Source organism: Anarhichas minor, unplaced genomic scaffold (genome assembly GCF_050575085.1).
Source record: "Anarhichas minor isolate MPS153535 unplaced genomic scaffold, ASM5057508v1 ptg000014l, whole genome shotgun sequence".
NCBI lineage: Eukaryota > Metazoa > Chordata > Actinopteri > Perciformes > Anarhichadidae > Anarhichas > Anarhichas minor.
The window spans coordinates 16,225,823-16,249,199 of NW_027466460.1; the positions used below are offsets into that span (position 1 = coordinate 16,225,823).

Consider the following 23,377-nt stretch of genomic DNA (forward strand, 5'->3'; position numbering starts at 1 on the left):
AACGCCGACATTTCTTGCTCCGCGAAAGTAATACAAGTACATCAAAATCCAGCAAGATGCTGTTCTGCGGTTAAATGAAATTCATTAGTCAGGTGATTTAAATAAACTATATCTCCAAGTCAATCAGAATCTGCTTTATTAGCCAAGTATGTGTTAAACATCGTGAACCACTTATCGTTCTCACGTAGTGTGCAGTAAAAGAATGGAGAATAACTGCATTTATACGACTGGGAAAATATGATTAAAAATCCTCAAAATTCAGGCGAGCTCTGATCCACTGGCTCATTTTGCTCTCGACATGATCAAGTCGAGCCTTTATTACAGTTCTGCTTCAGGCAAGTCATCAACGCACATCTAGATTTTAAGACCAGGACACATTCATTTTTACGGTTATATTCTAAAACATTTCAACATGCCACCGCAGCTGCTTCAGGCACAGACGGGAAAAAGACAGAGTAGCATGCGAGCAGATTGAAGGAGGGCGAGAGGGATGGAGTCGCATGTGTTAATGTTGGAGAGGAGGAATAACACTTGAGCTCAGCTAACAGACCCGAAGGAAGGGGGGGGGGGGGGGGGGGGGGGGGCATCGAGGGATGTGAAGACGCAATCTACATATTCAACATTTTGACTCCCAACAAGGAAAAATCCTCTTTGATGCTCAACATCCATCTCATCCATCTGCCGCGTTCAGTGGATCCCAGCAGGTTTTTGTGAGATGAGTTTGCTCTTCAGATAAAAGAAACACGTGGAGGCTGTGATGGTGGAGATCTTACTGTAGCCACTTTGAATTCTGATCTATTGAGTCCACTGGCGTACAGGAGCATCTCTCTCTGCATCTTCTACGGTGGAAATGTACAAGTTGAAATATTTAAAAACACGTACGAGGCAAATTTTGCCTCATTCTCGTTACGTCATTCGCGTCTTTGCATTGACTTTGTGTGTAATCACGTTGCGCTGAGAATTGGTCGTGTTTTGGCTCGAACTTGCTGCTAACAGCTAAAAGCTAACGGTAACTAGCTCTCCTCCTGCCGATTCCAACTTGATTTGTTGATTCCAAATGTAACATTATCAACATGTGTAGCGTAAATGAGCCGATACACGATATGATAACGTGATATCAGATCCAACACGTTATTGGTATCGGAACAACTCGACTTCCAACAATCGGAGCAACTGAAGTGGTATAAAGAGTCAGAACATCGACTTAGGGAGGTCGGACAGATCAAACAAACACAGGACTTTCACCCAGGAGACCGCAGTGTGTGTCCAGAGTGAAACCAAGTCAACATTGACTTATTGTACCGTAGTTTAGTAACGCCATTTACCTAGCAAACAATTATTACAATCCTTAAATACACTCAGAGCTGCTACAGTGGGACAGGGAGGCTCTGCTGTGCAGAAAAAGAGTGGAACATACCGAACAAATGGATGTTTGATTGCAGGTAAACTAAAATATGGGTCGTTTGAACAAACGCTGCCGAGGACATTTTCTTTTTGAGGCTAGAAATAGGTCATGCAGCTGCTCAAATGAGGCTTAATTTTAGGTCTACAAACGCCCAGTTTAAGTAGCCGTTTATCAGGTTGTTGCTAACTCGGTCGCTCGCTGCTCCCTGTAGCTCTCTGATTGGACCGGCACCTAGCTGTGAAGCTCCATTCAAGACTCAAGTGTCACTGTGAAAGCTCAGCCTCTACCTTTCTATAGTTGGCCCGTTAAGTAGCCCAGAAATGCTACATGCATTGTGTTTCTCTTCCTACCTTTTATCTGCCACTTCCACCATCACTCCTCAATCTAATCCGCCCTCTGCCTTTTCATTAAAAGCTTCTCTTTTCTCCCTCGGTTTGACCGTCACTCTGGCCTTAATGCTCGACATGTTTCCTTCTCCTGACTTCCCTCTAATGTCCCCGTGTGTCTGAGCTGGACTGCATGAAAATAAGATCAAATCCACACTAAGCTCGCTGAATCCAACACCGTTTAATGTGTAAACATTCACGGTGGCGTTTTTACCGTTGTTTTGGATAATTTTGGAAATAGGGAAATTATTAGATATCTTCAATCTTCCTCATATGGCACAGAGGACGAAGATTCATCAGGCTTTAGATACACACACAGTTGAAAATAAAAACTCTCATTTCCATATCTTTCATTGTTGTTGTTGTCAGACATAGTAAATGCTACCCAAGAACCAGACGAGCAGCTTCTCCTCGACATGTTCAGCCGTCACAAATAGGTGTGATGTCTCGATGTCCGCATGCTGTCATTTAGACTTCACCGACATAAAGTCTGTCTTCAGAAAGTCAGAGGCGGTTTGTCATCGTTTTACTCACAATAAAGCTCAGAGGCCTTGAGATGTGTGGAAGGCAACAGAAAATATAACATACATTTTTATATTTATCTGGCTTAGTGTGGTCTCTGGAGAGAGAGAGCGAGAGCGAGAGAGAGAGAGAGAGAGAGATAGGATGGGAAGGCAAAAAGGGAGGGTTGTGAGGGAATCTTGGAATCTTTAGGCTTGGTTTTAATCTGGGCCACTACAGGAGAGAGACAGAGAGGGACTGGGTATTACTACACAGAGAGGTCACCACATCGCCTGGAGGACTGGGATGCAGAGAGAGAGGAGAGAGAGACGAAGAGGAGGTAGAGGAAGCTGTAAGAGAGAGCGTGATGGAGGGAAGAGGGAGGGGACGAATGACAAACTGTCAGGTGTGGAGGGATGATGAAGTGCGGAGGAAGGAGGGTGGAGGTTGGACTTGATGTCATCGTCGCCCCCTCCTCCCCGTGACTCTGCAGCGCTGAGGGCAGCTTCTGCTGACTCGCCACTCGCTCGCCCCGGGGAGCAGGAGCAAGATATACACATTATACCTCCCCCCCACCATCGCTGCTGCTGTGTGCCCACCGGGACGTTGGCATCACACGCCTCCCGGGTCCGTTGAGATCAAAGGGAATGCCCTTGACGCAGAGCAGCACGGTGGAGCGCGTCGCCTCCGTGTGGCCGCCTGAAGACACCGCAGCTCAGACAGAGATGAAGTCAAAGTACCGGTTTAAAATTTGATTTAAAGAAAAAGTTTCTAAAGATCAGCGGGAACCTGTAAGGTCAACACCTCGGCAGCAGTTGAGTTAATACAAGCTGTGAGGAGAAATAAAAGCTAAATTAGAAAAATGAACTGAAGGTCAAAAAATAAATTCTCTTCTCCTTTTCTGTCTCTGAAAGGAAGTGTATTTCTCTTTGGCTGCTGAACTATTTCGGTTTAACCTCTCCATGCTCCTTCCCTCCTAGAGCATTTAGGTTTAGCAGACATAGAAACACAGTTATACAGGTATTCCAAAAAATAAAACAAAAAGCAAAGAAATCTTGAAGCAACGTGAGCGCCCTCGGAGAGGAGGCTTTACAAACGAGTGAATGAAGAGAATTCACCTCATTCGTATCAGAAGTCCTTGGAGAGAGGCCTCATCACCCTCACCGCTGCACCGAGTCAAAGCCTTTTGTATCGCAGCGATGCTCCCAAATAGATGAATTAAGATAAACTTGTGAGAGGAATGTCTTTCAAACGGAAAAAAGTTCAAAGCTATTTTTAAAAAAAAAAAGGAAGTTTATGACCAAAGTCTTGAATACATTCTTTCATCCTCGAAAAGTCAAGGTGGAACTAATGAACTCAAAGCACCACTGCACAGTGTGTTATATTTGATTATATTTGATTTTAATGGTTCTACAGACACACAGAGAATAATCTAACTTTTTTGCTCTGGTTTGATTCATAGTTTGGGGTTTTTACAGAACATTCAAAAAAGTATTTGGTTGTGAATTCATTTACAAATCCCTCCTTCGTCATCCTCCTCTGATCTTATCGGTGGGTGAGGAAGGTGGAGGCGTCTACTTTTCACACAATCGAAACAAATCCCAAAACGGTTTGATTAAAGAAAGAAAAACGCCTCAACAGGAAGACTCGTGCTTATATTATTTGATCATTTCTTAAAAAGTTGACAAAATAATCCAATGTTTTAATGCAGATTTACCAAAAATGTGTGCATGGAATCAAAGAAGGCAAGCCACTGAAGACCTAGTAAATATTGCAATCTATTACACACAATTAATTGTATCTTATTAACCGAATATGGCACCTGAAACTCACGGAACATTCCACACTAAAGGCTGTAATTGTCCTTTGAAAAAAAAACGGAACTATACAGTAATCTGTAATGAACTGAAAACTGTGCGGCGGTCGATCTCACACTGATTGTAATGAGGGCTTTCCCTCCTGCACTCACAATGCTTCCTTTCTTTAGGGTCCAGGAAGTGGGTTTTTTCGCCAAAAAAGGTGCTAATTGGAGTCACAGATTTAGATAAAAGCAAAGAAACTGCTCTGTAAAAAGAAAAAGAAGCCGAAGGCTCTCATTGCCATGGCTACACTCGGAGTTAATTACCGCCATAATTGCGGCTTTTAACTTTTTCCACATCTGAGAGTGCTCCGACAGTTTATTCTGGCACACAATGTGTTCGCGACCTTCAGTCATGCCTCCTACTGAACTCCGGCTGATCTGAGATCTTTGAATCTACCAGTGGAAACATTCAAATAAACGTGTAAATAAACAGACAATTAGAGATAAATGAATCAGTGGAGCCAACCATCTTTATAGGAAAACGCTCAAAGAGGTGGTTTCAGCTCCTCTGACTCAAGTGTTAGCTCCTCATCTGTTACTAAGTGTTTTATACTTTCTGCCTTTATTTGGAGTCAGTAGAGACGTAAGATGAATGCACCACACACACCTTTCGCTGCACCGTGTGAGCAAATTACAACAGTACACCTGTCACACTGTGTGTTAAGATAAATCATTCAGTGTGATATACCGACGTCTCTGGTAGCGGCAGCGACCTGTCAATCACGGTAGCCCCGCCCCTAAATCATACCCTGCTTTATGGTCTGTTTGACTCTAAATGGACCATACTTTACTAAATGAACATCATGCTGTATTGAAGAAGACTTGAAACTAGAGATTGAGATCATAAACTCATGTTTACCGCCAACCCTCCCCCAGGTTACAGCTCTGTCAACACTGTTAGCTCCGTTAGCTGCTAGCCGCCGTTAGCTAGCAGTAACGTTAGCTTTTTACTTCTGCCGATTGTATTTACGCTTCAAAAATCATTGTAAACTTTTTGCAAGGCACAACACTGCACATCAAAACAGCCATTGAACTAAAACACCAATCTGTCTGCATAAAGAAGAACGATTTGGAAACAAACTGTTTTTTCTTCACAGTTAAAATTAAATGAAAACAGTTAATATTGAAGTGAAATGCAATTTTATTGTTGAAACAAGTGCATGGACATAAAATGCTCAGAATTTCCAAGAATAAAATTGTACAAAAAAAATCACAAATTTGTGAGAAATAAACTTCTCTGAGATTAAAGGAGACATATCATGCTCATATGCAGGTTCATACTTGAATTTTAAGTTTCTAATTCAACATGTTTACATGCGTCAACAAACACTTTATTTTCCTCATACTGTCTGTCTGAATATACCGGAATTCACCCTCGATCTGAAACGCTCCGTTTCAGCGCCTGTCTCTTTAAGAGCCCTCTCCTGAAAAAGCCTCGTCCGCTCTGATTGGCTTGTGAGCAAAATATGGTCATGTGACATCGGGGAGCCACATCTGATTGGCTTTGTTGAATCACATGTTCTGTGATCTCTGTTTTTTTTCCATGTCCTTTTAAAGTCACACTTTTACGAGAAAGATAACCAACTCTAAAACTGTTTGTTTTTGTAAAGGAACCACATCGCTTCACGTTGCAAGGTTGGATCGACCTCATGACTTCATGCCATCGTTGCTTGCCGTGTACTATGTCTGCAGTGGACGACCTATTCAAATTACACTTTGCAATCGTGTTTAGCAAGAAGGGAATACTTGTGATTTCAGCCCAGAATCTCCATTTTATCATAAGCATCTGGACATTGTTGTGAATTGGGCCCATTCAGAAGAAAATTAGTTTTTTTTTTTTTATTTGTACATTTACGACTTAAATGTTGGACTTTTTTTTCACTTCGGAATTATTTTTTTTGTGAAACAAAACAATCAACATAAATGATTTAGGAACAAACCTATAACAACTATATATATATATATATACTGTATATATTTGAACCTATTTGATTAGATTTGAGTCAACAACAGATGTATTTTTTTGCCGCGTTCCCCCAACGTGTCATTTCACACTGTGTATGGACTGAACAGCTTAAGTGTTTCCAGGTACAGTGAAAACACACCCACACACACACACACACACACCCTGCCCGTGTCACCTCACAGCCAGCCGTTGGAGGAAAAGTCCCGCCTCAGCTGCTGAGTCTCGGCCTCCGTGAGCGGCTGAAGAGGCGATCGACAGGCGCCGCCGTGGAAACCGAACCACTCCATCGCCTGCTTGAGGGCGGGAACTCCCAACTTCCTGGTCACCTAGCAACACAGAGCTCCAATCAGTCTCCCCGTACAACAACCCCCCCCCCCCCCCCATCTGCCTGCCGTGTGGGTTCAAAGCTTTATCAATACTGACAGTTAAAAAGCAGACACGTTTACTGTATTTGTGATCGATATTTGGCTGCGGAGCTGCATCCGGATCACGTGTCACTTCCTACGAGAGCGAAGCCTGATTTTCGCGATGCGGCGTGTCGAGGAGTTTGAGTGGTAGGTTGGTGCCGTTAGAGCAGCAACATTTAACAAACATTAGCAGACACATCTGAAGCCTGAAGCATATCATTCAGTGTCGTTTTCTCAACCATCTCACCCTGAGAACACACAACTCTCTCGTATAACTTTGTTAAGTGAAGTTAACTCAACACATCTTAATCTTGAAATAAACTTTGACCCGATCTTGTTAAGTTTGTTATAAAAAAACAATTCAGCTACAGTACTAACCCTCCTTTTAAAATGAACATTTTGTGCTATCCATCATATTCTCAGCAGATACTAGAGCAGATATTTCATTTTGACTTTAAAGAGTAACTAAATCCCCAAACCACTTTTTTTCCAGCTGAAAACCAATGTATGGGTATTTAGTAGTGTTGTTGATGGATTCAGGGCGTAATCTTCAAATTGTTGCGCAAAGCATTTGAATACTGCGTTTTAAATATACATGGTGACTGCCCTCTACTGGTTAAAACTACTATTATTGCAATTTAGCGATTAGCTGATCAGCTAGCGTCAGATAATCAGTCATTAACACTGATTCACCACATGTTGTAGTTATGGAAAATGTTGCGTCTTACCCGCCTTTCCCAGTCCTGCACATGTTGAATCTTCTTGAAACATTTTATTTATTATTATTTCAAGCATAGAGACACTTAATTAGATTCACTAGGTTACTTTCTATGTAAACAGGGCATATGCATGCAAGAGGGAAGCTGCCTTGTTGCTGGGCAGACTTGACGTTATATTATGCACAACTTAAACGTCATAAAAGCAGCCAATAAACTCCAGATCAGTTCTGAGAGATGTGACTAAACCTCCAGTCTGTCATTACTTGTGAGAGTTTGTTCTGTTGTGTGTGTGTGTGTGTGTGCGGCGGATAAAAGCGTCCACCGCGCAGCAGATGGTACTCACGGCGGCGTTGGGCTCGATGAGGCGCTGCTGCAGGCCTCTGGCTTCCTCCCAGCGACCGGACGCACACAGGCTCTCCAACTCACACAGCTCCCGGCCCAGCACGTTGGCCAGCGCGCACACTCCGCCAACCGCACCTAGACACCCGGATCACAATCGAGAGCTGACGGATTCATAACGTATAGAGTTGTTTTTCTTTTTCATACAATGACATACTGTGAAACGTTCTTGACCTTTTGAGCCACCACATCCTTTCCTTCTAATAGAACGTGTCTCAATAAAAAAAGGAATAAAAGAAAGAACCAAACTATGTCTCAACAGCCATTCTAGCGTCTCCATGAGGCCTGAGCTAACGCCGTGCTAACATGTTTACAATGACTGAATTTAGCAGGAATAATGTTTACGATGTTCACCATCTTAGTTCAGCAGCACAGTACAGCGGAGGCCGATGGTCATTGGTTCAGTCATAAACCAAAGTGTTGGACAACATTTGAGATATTTCACTTAAACCATAGACAGTATATAAGAAGTGGACGTAGTCATCGTCAGGTTGCCATTGGTTTGTGGAAGGCCGTTTAGAAGCCTCGATTTCGGTGATTTCGCCGTGGCCATCTTGGATTACGGCCGTCGCCATGTCGTTTTTTTTTTCTTCCAATGAACAGAAGTGACCATATTTGGAATGCGGAGGAGTGACGTAGAGACACCGTATACGTCTCTGGTAGAGACCTGTCAATCACAGTAAGCCCCGCCCTAAAGCATCCCCTGCTTTATGGTCTGTTTGACTCTAAATGGACCATAATGTACTAAATGAACATCATGCTGTATTGAAGAAGACTTGAAACTAGAGATTGAGACCATAAACTCATGTTTACAATGTTTACTGAGGTAATAAATCAAGAGAGAAGTAGAGTCATTTTCTCATAGACTTCTATACAACCAGAGGAGTCGCCCCCTGGTGGACACTAGAGAGAATGCAGGTTTAAGACACTTCAGCGTTGACTTCACTCGGCAGAACCGGAGGTTACCGCCTGGTCAGGATGTAATGGTATATTTAAAAAAATACAACAACATTTTTTTTTGAAGAAGATTACCGTAGCTTTAAACTATTAAATTAAATTAAATAAATAAAATCTACATAATGTGAGACCTTTTGTGTTGCTGGCTTTCGTAGAAAAACGCACGAAAAATGTAACTTTTAGTAGGATATCATTACCATTAGGATATACGTTGACTAAAGGGATCCCACAGGATTTGTGGTTAGCAAATTCCACATTTCTGCAAAAAAAAAAACCTGCTCCAGCTTTTAAGGGTTGTACTTACAACCAGCCGTTCCAATCTGGTTTCATACCCACGTTAAGTTGAAGGAAGGTAGCCGGATAAATCACGTTTGATCAGCTCACTGTGAGCAATCACTCAACTCAGCGCTTATATGTTTAGAATATTAAAAAGCTCCTTCCACCACTCATGCACAGTGTGTTAAAGCATTAGCATGCATCACGGCAAAGTACAAGAAGCACTTGAGCTGCCCGAGAAGTCGAACGTGTGGACAGAATTCAGTGTTCAAACAACTGGAGATAAAACCAAGCAGAACATATTTCCCTCTTAAATGAAGCCATCCATCACTCTCCTGGTTTTACAGCTGTGTTGTCAACACACAGACATAAATGATTCACTAGCAACGTTTTTTGAGGTAGAAAGCCAGCCTTCTATCTTTTTCTCTCCTGACAGATCGGTACACCGTTCATTCAGTATGATGTCATTTTTTTAAAATGTATACACATAGCTAGATACACACATCATCCAAGGCCGCTAGATAGGATGGCCTTCCAGTGTGACATCTCATTGCCTGCGTCTGGTGGAGGAGGGAAGCAGAGAGCTGGCTCCGTCCGCGGCCTTGAAGTTGTTGTTGTTGTTGTGGATAGACGAGCCGGCGGCTGCTGATGGGCGGATTTTCTGTCTGAAAATTATGTTTGTGTTGGCTCGCCGCCGCTCGGATCGCACCGCTGACAGCAGCTTACCAAACGCTGCTGACTGACGGGCGAAGCTGCACCGTGAGTGACGGCTCGCGAAGAAAAGACACCAAAGGCCGGCAAAAGAGGCAGAACCAGATTCTAAATGTCCAGGATTGTGGAGATGCGAGTGCCAGAACGGACTGAAACAGATCTCTGCCCAACAACACTTTCTTCCTAACGATATAATTATCATCAATTAATTCACACTTTCCTCCACCTAAAGAAAAAGATATTGCCTATTTTTCTTTGTTAGATCTTTGAGTTGAGAGACGCAATAAATATTTACATTTCAACATGATTGGAGATGTGAAAATCTAAACCAGTCTCATGTCATGCATGTCATGCTGTAAGGCCATTAGCTTAGCTTAGCATAAAGACTAGAGGCAGGGGGAAACGGCTGGTCTACCAAAACTTCACTAGTTAAAGGAGCAACATACGATATTCAGAGCATTCATTTAGCAGCAAACAGCTATTATCTTTAAAGATCTGAAGAGACTCACTCTCCCTCTGTGTGTTTCCAGAGATGCTCCTCGCTTCGTTGACTTAACTCAATATTAGCTGCGTTTACGTCAATTGCGAGGCGAATTTTAAGTGAATTTTTTAAATGTGGCAAAACAGAAATGCGAATTAGGCCCATTTCCATCAACTGGTTTGGAGCGAATAAACTCTGCTACAGCGTAGTCTGGTCAGAAGTTGGCGCTGTCTGCTACGTTTGGCTGTAATCTGCCAGTAAACGGAGTAGAAGAAGAAGTCGAGGTCGTGAACGGGAAACAAAACAATTCGCTTGACAATCTAACCATCTATGATATATGGTTATGTTCTTTTTGAGGTTTTCATCTTCTTTTTTTCTTTTGTTTTAAAGAGTAATATGTGTTCATGTGGTTTACCAGCAGTTTTCCCTTCAACAAGCTTATGCAAAAACATGCACAACCGCTACACAAAGCACAATTTCATTAAAGATAAAAACACGTTCTTGCACGATAACGACACCAACAGACTCATTTCTGTCGGAGAAACGGGAACATCGTGAGATTTTGGCTCAATTCTGAGACTCTACCTTCGACAACCTGCAAAACACAAGTGAAGTAGACGCGAGTGTTCGGCTCTTTGTTGTGATGCTCTACGAGGGTTTGACTGACAGGGCTTCAGCTTTACTGTTGGGGGTGTTGAGAGAAATGAATTCAGATAACAAGACTTTAAACACACGCTCACCGTGGACACATTATCATATCAATCACTCAGCGCTACCTGTGTCCATCACACACACACACAGCCAATTACTCCCGAATTTCAGTTATGGAGATGAGAACATGTTCGGGAGCAAAGATCAGAGAACTGTGAAAGTGTGTGTGTGTGTGTGTGTGTGTGTGGTGCAGGGCTGGCAGTGGGAGAACATGACTCATTAGGTTCCTGAGCATCATATTGATGCCTATCCCCTAACGTGTTATCTAATCCAGGCTTACAGTACACGGTACGTGGCGGACATTCATAAGAAGGCAGCTGCTGCCAAAAGGATGCTGATGAATTTTTGATTTGCTGCAACTTTAATAAATGAAAGATTGCACGCTTCCTCGCAGGATGAGAAAAAACACTCAACAGTCCTTAATTTCTGAAAGGAAGAGAGGTTGCTGGTGAGATTGCTGAAGGTATGCGTGTCTCCGGTGTTTCCAGCCTGTGATTATGTTACGGTTGGGACATTCAGACATTCGAGTTGTGAGAAATAGAAAAATATCAGACTCTGTTTTCATTATTTCACAATGAAGCCAATGCTGAAGTTCCTTAAACCTGCATTCTCTCTAGTGACCACCAGGGGGCGACTCCTCTGGTTGTATAGAAGTCTATGAGAAAATGACTCTACTTCTCTCTTGATTTATTACCTCAGTAAACATTGTAAACATGAGTTTATGGTCTCAATCTCTAGTTTCAAGTCTTCTTCAATACAGCATGATGTTCATTTGGTACATTATGGTCCATTTAGAGTCACACAGACCATAAAGCAGGGTATGCTTTAGGGCGGGGCTTACTGTGATTGACAGGTCTCAGAGACGTATACGACATCTCTACGTCACTCCACCACATTTTCCAAATTCAAAAGTCTTCTTATTTTGGTCTCTTATCCAGTGTTTCATTTTACACAGCTCCACCCTCTCGTGTCACCTCCGGTTACAAAAAACAAGACGGCGACAGACGAAAACCAAGATGACGACAGACGAAAACCAAGATGGCGACGGCCAAAAAACAAGATGGCGACGGCCAAAAACCAAGATGGCGACGGCCAAAAAACAAGATGTGACGGGCAAAATGCTGAACTCGAGTCCACGAGGGGCAGAAGAGTGAATTTATCTGGCACTGAACTGGGCTCATGTTAAAGTGTTTTCTCTTGTGGTAATAAAATGTTTTGAAATCTCTTCATTGATGGTGCATTGACTAATGTGTATAACTCTAAAACATGCCAAAATTCACAATGTTCTCTGTTTCAAGGTCAATACTTGCTCATTTTCAAGCCCCACAGCTCATGTAGAGTTTCATTATCATTCATCGTTCATTAAGTCTGTTTTTTAAAACAGTTCCTACTCCCATCACGGACGCGACGATGATGTAACTTTGGCAAATTAATCAGAGTTGACTTAATGTACTTCGTGATGGATTAATTCTTTCAAGTCATTTCCACGCCTTCGCTAATTGATTTTTATAGTAAAATGAAATGAAACCATAACAGCTGCTAACAGGAGGTAAAGTAGGAAATCAATCAAAAAACGAGGACATGTCTAGGACATGAAATCCTGTGCAACTCAATATCGGGAGTGTGAGTGAAATGTGAAAACAACAAGAAGTGACAGCAGAATGCAAGGGATTATGGGTAGAAAGGACAGATGCTGACATCCGATAGCCAGCGGTTAAAGAAAATTTGATATTTGTGAATTATGTGGACGTGTCCTTTGCACCTTTAATTGAGGATCTGATATGAAAGATATACAAAAAGAAAACAAAGTCCCTGTGAGGAACAACAGCACCGTTAGTGCAGTCTTAGGGCTTCTTACCAACGCTATAGGCGGCCATGAGGAAGCCTGCTGAGCCCGCCAACACCTGGAAATCCTGCGTTTTGGTTTTGTGAACGATCAGGCCGATCCGTGAGATCTGAGGAGAGAGTATGAAAGACACACAGAGAGAGAGAAGAAGGTAAAACATCAGGACCGTTTCATTGTCATCACTCCTCCCTGCTGTCAGGACTAATATCTGGTGGGTTTTTTTAATCCCTGGAGATGCTGTCACAGGAGACGACGACAAATCAAACATCTCACAAGGAACACAAATCGCTCAAATTGAGACGAGCATCGACTCTTAACATGGGGGAGGTTTTGGGAGGAGGGGCATCGTTCAAAATCTTAAACAGGAGAAGAAGAGAGAGAAAGAGAGAGAGAGAGAGAGAGAGAGAGAGAGAGAGAGAGAGAGAGAGAGAGAGAGAGAGAAAAACCCAGAGACAAGTCCCAAGTGAGAAGAAAAGGGAATCATCTTCAAAAGAGGAGGAGGGGGAAGACTCATGAATAATTGATAAGCTTCCCATTTTGTTTTGCCTCTTCTAATTCTCTTTTGTCAATCCAGATATGAAGAATCCAAATAAAGCTGAAAAGTTCAAAAGGAGCGTGAGACGACTCGGCGGCTGCTCTGCATATGAAACCGAAGGCTCCGCAGGGAGAAACCTGCAGCCTCCACTTTAAATCTCCCTCTCCATCACCGCCGAGGGGGCTATTTTTAGCCGCCGTGGTGCCAATCACTTTCCCCATATCAGTCATTTCAAACACGCAGGGCTGTAATTGATCAGTCAGTCAATCGGGTTGCCGGAGCTCCCGCTGCTCTCCTGAAAAGCATCGGGCACTTTATTTCGACGCAGCTCCCCAGTGGGAGAAGATAACATGGCGGGGGGAGCAGAGTCTGCCCCGGCGACAGAAAAACACTCGTTAGCTTCTACTTTTCTTAAGTCTCGTTATTGTCTATTAGCCTGCAGTGTGTCGACGTGAGAGCAAAGAGGAACTTAACCCTCCACTGAAGAGTCTTCACTTATGATAATACATCAATCACAACATGCTCACAGAGGTTACTTATTTAAATGAGTCTGTTTGTTGTGGAATAAAAAACAAAACAAAAAATAAAATCTGATTTCAGCGATTTAGACATTAATGTTTGTTATGAACTGTAATCGTCTTCTTAAATCAGCGTTATCTTGACGTCATATTTAGTCATAACTCTCTCTCAGGTGTGAGCCGTTGGAGGCTGTAATTGCTCACGGCTCTCTTGCGGGGACAAACTAATTAAGTCGCTTTGATTATTTCAACCGAAGAGACGATGATTGGTTGATTTCGGTTGGTGTGCAAAAAAAAAAACGATGACGCCTCGCAACAACGCCCTCGTAGGTTCACACGTCTGGCACGTGCGGGAGGTGCACGGGCTCAAAGCCAAAAACACAAGATGTGCAACAGCGTGGGAAGGAGGAATCAGATCTCAGGAGATGAGGTGAAACTTTCGATGCTTTCTGAGGGCAGAACTGTTAATACGTATCTTAACATCACGACAAGAACATTAAAAGCTGCAGAGACGAGCCTGATCCGATTGGCGGATGACAAACGTCTCGAGCAGGATTCAAACCTGCGACACGTCTACACCTGCCAGCTGACAAACCTTGTTTTCACCCTCAGTCATTTATTCACGAATGACCAGTCAGTCAGACGCGACTGCCGCCTCTCGATCGGCGGTCAACGTCAAAAACATATCTCGTCGATGAACGGAGACGATAAAAACACACAAACTGCCGCTTAGTCTCGTGTGCCCGGAATAGAAACGCACGGAACCACAAACGGATCTATTTCTACTTGTTGTGTCTCCGTTTGGTTGGTTTGTTTCAAAAGAGAGCAGAGAGAATCCGAGGATCTGACTGCTGCTTGATGCGCTAATGAGCTCGGCAACCGGAGTCTCAAAACAGCTGCTTTTAAAAGGAACCTCCCCCTGAAGACTCAAACCATAAACTATACTTAAAAGGTCCTTTATACGACATTAACATAGCAGCAAACAACCACCGCTCCTCTTCTCTCCCCGTTAATGCACATTACTGACTCTTCTTCCTCTTCCTCCTCGCAGGTTTCTGTGCATCGTGGTTATATCTGGACCCTGGTCTTGAATCTTTTATTATTCTACAATACAGTAGTCGTAATTTTTCCATCATTATTCTGCTTACTACTCATTATATGAATAATTCCTGTCATATGCATTTAATGTGTTGTAACTCTGTACACATGGAATCTATTCATGTCCATCCTGGGAGAGGGATCCCTCCTCCGTTGCTCTCCCTCAGGTTTCTTCCTTTCCTGCTCCGATGTGAGGGTCCCGGGACGGAGGATGTCGTGTGTGTACAGATTATAAAGTCCTCTGAGGAGAGTCTGTGATTTGAGGCTATAGAAAATGAAATGAATGGAATATCGTCTATGGAAAGATATATTGGAGTAATGTCTACCTGAGCAGAGAATAAAGTCCAGAGAAATAAGACAGGAGAAGAACAGACATTGTTATGGTGTCAACAGACGTCAGTGGGGCGGTCAATTGTTGTCGTAGCTCCGGACACGAGTTAGCCAGTTAGCCAACGTAGGCGGAGGGACCGCTGGACCCGAAACCATTTGAGGACGTCATCTTTGGAAACACAGATTTTATAGACCAAACGACTAATCGAGAAGATAAAATCGACAGATCGTTGTAGCCCTGCAGCTGCATGGACTACATGTGCACGGACTACATGTGCACGGACTACATGTGCACGGACTACATGTGCACGGACTACATGTGCACGGACTACATGTGCATGGACTACATGTGTCTGCTTTCATGCACACAGAAACACAAGCAGTGAAACGGAGAAAGACAATAAATAAGCTTTTTGTTTTTTGCACAAGCAATCACAGGTTGTTTGTGATCAATCACGACGATCACGCTGTGAGACGAGTCAATCTCGTCCTACAAGCCCGTCCACGCCGGAGTCGGCTGATAACACACCAATTTATTTTCGGAAAACATGTCTTGAAATGTACTTTGGGCCAAAATATAACAAGATTCAATTCCAGCGGAGACATTTTCTGATCACGTAATCTGCCAAATAGCGAGAGCTGGCTGATGTGGGGAAATCTGTTCGCCACTCATGTTCTGAATAATCTTTCTGCAACTTCGTCTGCCTTCCTCAGATTGACCCTTCACCCCTTGTTTTCTGCGTCCGTCCTCTTCCCGCCCACCATTGAGCGGGGCCGCTGTGTGCTTGAACTACGCCCACGCTCCCGTCTCCCAGCAAGTGGACAAACTGCTATTTCCCAAATCACAAATCCATTTGTGCAACTTCTTGCAGACACTTCCCACACAGACGAACAAGGTATTAAGGGCTCGACAAGAGCAAACTGCTCTTTTTTTTTTTTGCCTCCCAACAAGTAACCCTGCAACCAACCCAGCAGGATAAAAGCACACACACACACACACACACACACACACACACACACTTAAGTTTTAGGTTCTTCAACAGCCATAACTCTCTTCTCTGCAGCAGCTAGTTTGCTGAACACATACAGCGCTGCTTCTACTGATTGTGCAGCATCAAAGTGCGCCAACATTGCTGCCGAATCAGCATTGATTTAGCAACAACATTTGAAAATGTCAGCGTTCATCTTTTCACTCTGTCAAAGCCGGACACCTTTACGTGGACATCGGCAGCTCTGTCAGTTCGACGAAGCATCGGTGCGGCTGCTCAACGCATCCTCGTGGAATTTGCGTGCGTTTTGTGAAGAGAAGTCCAGCAACGCGGCTCAATTTCAGCTCGTTGCGTGTATGTAGTCTTTTCAAAATAAACTCCCGTCTCCACAGGAAACAAGTTAGTTAGGTTTACGACTGGGAACAGCCTGAGCTGCTGTATGGGAACAGCCTGAGCTGCTGTATGGGAACAGCCTGAGCTGCTGTATGGGAACAGCCTGAGCTGCTGTATGGGAACAGCCTGAGCTGCTGTATGGGAACAGCCTGAGCTGCTGTATGGGAACAGCCTGAGCTGCTCGATGTCTGTGACACCGACAGCTGATCGGGGTTTTTGCGTGGGAAAATAAAGACGATGCGCTGCTTACGTCTCCTCCGCTGTCTTTAAGGCCCAGGATGTTTGGGTGCTGAGACAGCTGCACCACGGCGTCCAGCGGCAGCTCCAGCCCCGTGTTGGCCGGCACGCTGTACAGAACCACCGGCACCGGGCTGCTGTCCGCCACCTGCAGGGGAGACGCAGAGAGCTGAGCGCCATGTCTGAACTCTCCCTTCTCTTTGATTCCCAAGTCAATCAGAGTACCGTACTTTTTCAAGCTTTTCTCATTTAATACTACCCGAGCCTTCCACTCAGCACTTATTGTATTCGTACTAGTTTGTTTCTGTTGCTCTGGTTTATGCTCTTAGATGCTCGTTTAAAAAAGGAGTTGCACTTATGACTTCTGGTGACTAGTAGTTCTCCTCAAAACAACCAAACTATCCTTTAAGATGTGTGAACAGTGAGAACACGGTGACCGGCCCTCGTTCCTTCAAATAGCTGTTTGGGGGTTCAGACTTGGTTCTAGGGTTACGGTAAGAATCAGGTCTACGTTAAGGTTAGTGTCAGGATTAGGTTATGCATCATGTTAACTCGGGTTCCTCGTGAGTATGCGAGTACGTTCGACAGTCAGCGGACCTTTGTGAAGTGCTGGATCAGAGCGCGGCCGTCCATCTTGCCCTTGTAGAAGCAGGGCGTCACCACGAGGACGACGTCGGCTCCGGCCGCCGCCATCTTCTCGGTGAGCTGCACTGTGGCTCTCGTGGCTGATGAGACGAGAGAGTCGAAAAACAACTTCACAACTTTACAATCTGCACGACACGTCCGTCAAAAACCTGAAAGGACTGGAGGTGGAATCACGGCTGCAGGAGGGTTCTCATACCTTTTCATATTGCACTTGTTGTTCATTCTGTATGTATTCATTTACTGTAATTTAATTTTAATATTGAGGGTTTTTGTTTACATATACAACCTAAATTATTAACGTTAACTTATGACAAATGATACAAATGAAACACCAATAAACCAAACAAACAATTAAAAAAAGGACAAAACAGCCGTAGTTAAAAGTTTCCATTATCAAAGATGGAAGTATACAAATCCAATATTTTGTAAATGTATCATAAATCATCCGTTTATTACGTTTACGAACAAAAACATTCTCTTACTCAAAGCTGAAAGGTCTTTTCTTTCCATATATAATATTTTCTAATCACTGCTTTATAGTCGGGGATTCAGTTTTATACCAATGTCTTGTTATTCTTACTGGTGATCAATAATTTCAGTGACATAATCGTTTCTATTTCTAACAGAGCGACCTACGGAGTCAATGGGCCGTCGATGGTTCTATTCATTCAATCACAGGTTACATCAGCGGTCGCTGCAGAGACTCCCTCCACCTCCAATCTGCTATTGAATTTAAAATACACCTGCTACATGTAAACACAATGCTAGAGGCTTCTTATGTTCCTCCATTCAAACCGTGTCACACGTCACACGTCATCTTTCTCCTACTTAACAAACCGAATACAACAACCGTGGCCTCATTTTCACAGTGTCTATATGATGAAGAGGAGGACGGACACGAGGAGCGACTGCATGTCGAAGGAACGAGAAGTGGTGGTACGTAACAAATCTGCCCCTGGACTGTTGACTGAATAAACACAGCGACCAGGAGGTTTTTAGACCGTCAGTGAATGTGAGTTAAAGCGCATCTCTCTCCTCTCATCTGTGAATGTTCATTATAGAACTCAACAGGAAATAAAACTGTTAGACTCCACGTTCAGTGTGAATAAACTGACTCACGACGGCTGCAAAACCTCTGACTTCGCTGAAGACCACTGAAGGGTTAATAGTCTTTTTGACGGTCCTTCATTGTTAGGTTGAATTTTAGCGGTTGTGATCCATTTGAAGAACTTGAGTGAACTTTTGAGAGTTGAACCGCGTTTTCTTTTTTATTCCACAATGAGTTTTTATTTCAGCGTATTGTTTTGACCGCGTGTCACTTCTAAAGGAATTGAAATGTCACATTAATATGACAGCTGGCTTGAAGCCAACTAATGGTTGTCATATTTTGTTTTAATTACATTTATCACAGAGACTTGAATGTATTAAAAAAGCAGCTTTTCATAGTCGCGGTTGACATCTTCAGTGGTACAAACATGACATTCAGAACCGTACAGTCCATGTTCATCCATTCAGCGTTCATCGCTTTGTACTATTTGTTTTCTTTTCAACGTGACTTCTGTATGGCCATTTCTTTATCTTATTGTGTGTGTATATATATATATACATATAATATTTATATTGTGTGTGCAACGTATTTGGCCAATAAAAGGTGACTCTGACTCGAGTTAACACTGTGCTTCAGATGGGCTGAGAGCGCACACACACACACACACACACACACACACACACACACACACACACACACACACACACACACACACACACACAGAGACCTACATTCACAGCCTGATCCGGCCATCAGCAGTTTGTCCGTGGGCAGCGATCGTCTGACCGTCTTCACCACCTCCACCCGCTCCTCCTCTGTAAGGTACGGGTACTCCCCGTTGGAGCCCTGAACCACCAGTCCTGCAACACAGAACACCTCATTATGTTTATCTGTGTAACCTCAAGTTATCCCCTAATGTTTACCGGCCTTTAAAACCAGTCGCTTTACATTTACTTTTGTGTGCCAAACTGTAGCTACTCTTCTAAACTCTGTTCTCCACACCAGTAGTACTTTGTTCCCTTCTCTCTATATCTCTCCTTCTGATTGTATTGTGACTAGTGTTGAAACAGCAACAGCTGTGATGACAGCAGATGTTGTGGCAGCTGCATTAAAAGCTGCAAAGGTAGTAATGATAGCAGCAACACTAGAGACAACAGACAGAGAAACCCTCATCACACAGGACAGAAACAGGACTAAACATACTACATGATGAAAAAGATGAGTAGTTAGTAGATGAGAACTACTGGTAGTATAGCAGCAATAGACAGAGTTTAGTGCCATGACAGCAGCAGATATACACACAGTAGTCTCAGTAGAGGCGTTAACATGCTTTGTTGTATTGGTGCATGACATACATTTAAGAAATTTAAATTAAAAAATCAAGTATTGCAAAAAAAACATGAATAAAAAGGAAAAATACACAAAAATGTGGAAAAAAACAATAGAAAATGTGTAAATATATTAAATTAAAATGTGACAGTAGCAGGAATGTTCTAATCATTATTATTGTTTCTTTGTTAAATGAAGTCGTAGGCTATTGTAAATATAGATATATATTGTAGTAGTAATAGAAAACCACCAGAGGGCGACAGACACCTCTCTGCCTCCAGGTGATTTTGCGTTTTCCCTCCATGCTGAACTTTGTCCTCTCTCTCAGGTCCCTAAACAAACACTGATGGCTGACAACCGATGAACCTCTCCGCGGGTTTCTGTCAAAGAGTAACAAGTTCACGTGTCCTTGACTTCATCCCAACTATCTTAAAGTTTAACCAAAGTCGTCTGCAGACTGTTTTTGCTAAAAGATCTCCTCACATGCACCCGCTTCCATGAACCGTCAGTGTGAATCACATCCTGTGTGACAGACAGACACGTTCAAGTCTTTTCTTACTGAGGACCATCGGGTCCGTCTCAGTGACCCCTGTAACCGTTCTAGACTCTCCTGGACTTCCATAAACAGAGATGTGTGTCCTGACCTTTGAACGGTATCTTGGCATACTTCTGCAGGTTTCCCTCCAGTTTCTGGTAGTCCACGTCCTCCTCGGGGGTGAACGGGGTGGCAATAGGCGGATACATCCCGCTGAGGTCCAGCCTGGAAGCTGCTGTGCGGCTCTGGGTCCGTTTCCATGCGGACAGGTGACCTCCTCTGCACAGGGGACTCAGACCTCTCCAGACCCGGACGCACAGCATTCTGAAGCGGACTGAGGGACTGAGTGACCGAGCTGCCCTGTGTGTACGTGTGTGTGTGTGTGTGTGTGTGTGTGTACGTGTGTGTGTGTGTGTGTGTGAGACTATGAGCAGCTGCAGCAGACGAGGACAGTTAATCAATAATCCGCTTTTGTAAATATTGACTTGAATTTGGGATTTCAGAGCAACTCTGAAACGGTCTCAGCTCTTCTCTTCACTCGGTCCCGTTCCGCAGCGCGGCGCGTTTCTGTAAAAAAAGAAAAGCGCTCGTGTTTGTTTCTGTCGACTTCACGCGCCACCTCCTGCAGGTCAGCTGGCACCTGTTTAGGGACGATTGTCTAAATGTTTTCCCTCAACGCAAAGTTAGCAACGTGTGCTGCAGCAGATCAGAAGCTCCGCCCAGGAGCAGTAAGGGCTCATCAACCCAGCACGGCCCAGGACTGTGGAGGGGGGGGACGGATTACTCCATTACCTGAGCACAAGGGTCAGGTGTCCAAAGTGTCAGGGCCCTCCATGTACCAACGAGGAAGAGACTCAGATGACCACACATAAACATACAACTACAAAGACACACAAAAAGACACAAAGCAATCTAAAACGGGTCTCAGTTTGACCACAAAGAGACACAAAACAGCTACAAAGAAACTCAAAAAGAGACAGGAAACAAATACAAAAAGAGGCAAAACAACCACAGACATAAATAACTCCAAAAACACTGAAACAATTAACCAAGTGATACGCAATGACACCAAAGAGACACAAAACAACTACAAAGAGAATTACATTTGTGGGAATTGAAAACGAAGTTAGTGTTCAGAAATGGCTGAAAAACTAATTATTGCTTGATCTTAATAAAAAGATGAGCACCACGTGTTGCATTTGTGATTCAGTTTGTATTGTGGCCGTCAGCGGTCACATCAAATAAGAATTAACAGTAAAACGTATCAAGAGGAACACAAACAGAAAATAAGAAAAGACTAAAGAAGGACTGATCACAAAGTCTCCAACAGAACAACACGAGGCAGTTACTCTCATATTACAGCATATGAATCATAATTAATATGTTGCTGAAATGCTCCACAGCCGCTGATGGACGTCACTCTACTGCCCCCGTGTGGAGAAGCGTTGAGCTGCATCGACATTAAACCAATCACTGATAAAGTCTCAGCGTTCTGCAGTTTGATCGACGTAGATGTAATTAATAGAAAGCAGCCGAGCAGAAGGTACGAAACATACTGTCTGACAGCATCAGAGCAAGATCTCACGAAGACGATGTATGTAACCCATTAATACACACTCATAGATATCAACGTTAAAACACCACCACCAGTTATACAGATTAGTACTAATCTAGATCATTAAAAATATATTTTTTACAATAGTCTACAAAGTCAGCAGTTTGTACATGTGATTTACAAGCTGCTTTTGGTCTAAATTCACTTTTCCAGGAGTTTTAAGGTCAAAGGTTTTATTGAATGGTTCTTCCTGATTAAAGTGACAGTTGGAGGATAAACAGCCAACTGATCTATAAAGCATCAGTAAGTTATTATCTGTTGATGTGATGAAGCCTTAACAGTATGTGACCAGGAAGGCTGTGTCCACCTTAATACACGTTAGGAATGATATAGATGGAAATCTCAAATTAAATTAGATTTTTTTTGGTAACGATCAGTTTAACACACACAGTGGAACAACAATAACCCTAAAACACAAGAAATTCACTACAAATCAGTGACTAAGCTCAATTAACAAAATGTAATGTGTCGTTTTTTTTCACGGTGAGCTCGAGGCTATTATTGGAAAGTTACGTCACGTCACAGCGCATATATCTCTCTCTCTCTCTCTCTCTCTCTTCTCTCTCTCCTCTTCTCTCTCTCTCTCTCTCTCTCTCTCTCTCTTCTCTCTCTCTCTCTCTCTCCTCTCTCTCTCTCTCTCTCTCTCTCTCTCTCTCTCTCTCTCTCTCTCCTCTCTCTCTCTCTCTCTCTCTCTCTCTCTCTCTCCTCTCTCTCTCTCTCTCTCTCCTCTCTCTCTCTCTCTCTCTCTCTCTCTCTCTCTCTCTCTCTCTCTCTCTCTCTCTCCTCTCTCTCTCTCTCTCTCTCTCTCTCTCTCTCTCTCTCTCTCTCTCTCTCTCTCTCTCTCAACATCGGATAGTTAGCAGAGAGCTGCTGGTCCCTCCCTCTCCCCACATGGACCGGAACCACGCAGCGCCACGTGACCCCCGCAGCTCGGGACTGAACGAGCCCCCTCACAACCGCATCATGGTTGCGGAGGATGCGGCCGCGCGGTCCCGAACCGGAGCCCCGCTCTCCCCCGGAGCTCCGCTCTCTCCCTCCCGCCTGCTGCTGCTCTCCCTGTCCGTCTGCTCGCTGCTCCCCCGCCCCGGCGCTCGGCTTGCTCGGCTTTCGGCCGGAGGAGACCGGAGCGGAGCTGTCCGTGGCGGACGGGGTGCTGAAAGCCACCGAGGGGACCCGCTTCATGCTGCGGGTTTTATTACTCCACCTCCCCGCAGAGGCTCAACCGTACCGCGGCGACTCGCGCCAACAACGCCGCGCCCTGGATCGCCTTCATCGAGGAGCCGACCCCCGGGCGAGAGGGACAAGTTCACCCGAAGCGGAACATGTGCATGGACAAGAACGCCAGGACGTCCGACATCGAGGTTTTGGGTTCTTTCAAGTCTGCGTCCAGTCAGAACTCGGTGCTGGTGGAGCTGCTAGCCAAGGACCTGCGCAGGGGGGAGAAGATCAAATACTACTCCATGTGCGCTTTTGACGGAT

At 44.0% G+C, this 23,377-nt stretch overlaps 1 protein-coding gene across 1 annotated transcript; it reads right to left on the reverse strand.

The window, feature by feature from the left end:
* Positions 1-5,276: 5,276 nt before the first annotated feature.
* On the reverse strand, positions 5,277-20,940 carry hoga1 (4-hydroxy-2-oxoglutarate aldolase 1). Its single transcript, XM_076091966.1, has 7 exons — positions 20,393-20,940; positions 19,151-19,279; positions 17,324-17,451; positions 16,740-16,874; positions 12,639-12,735; positions 7,589-7,722; positions 5,277-6,445 (listed from the first exon to the last, which is right to left on the reverse strand). Exons 1-7 carry the CDS (start codon positions 20,604-20,606, stop codon positions 6,296-6,298), a joined length of 987 nt encoding a protein of 328 aa, XP_075948081.1. The 5' UTR covers positions 20,607-20,940; the 3' UTR covers positions 5,277-6,295.
* Between the last annotated feature and the right edge of the window lie 2,437 nt (positions 20,941-23,377).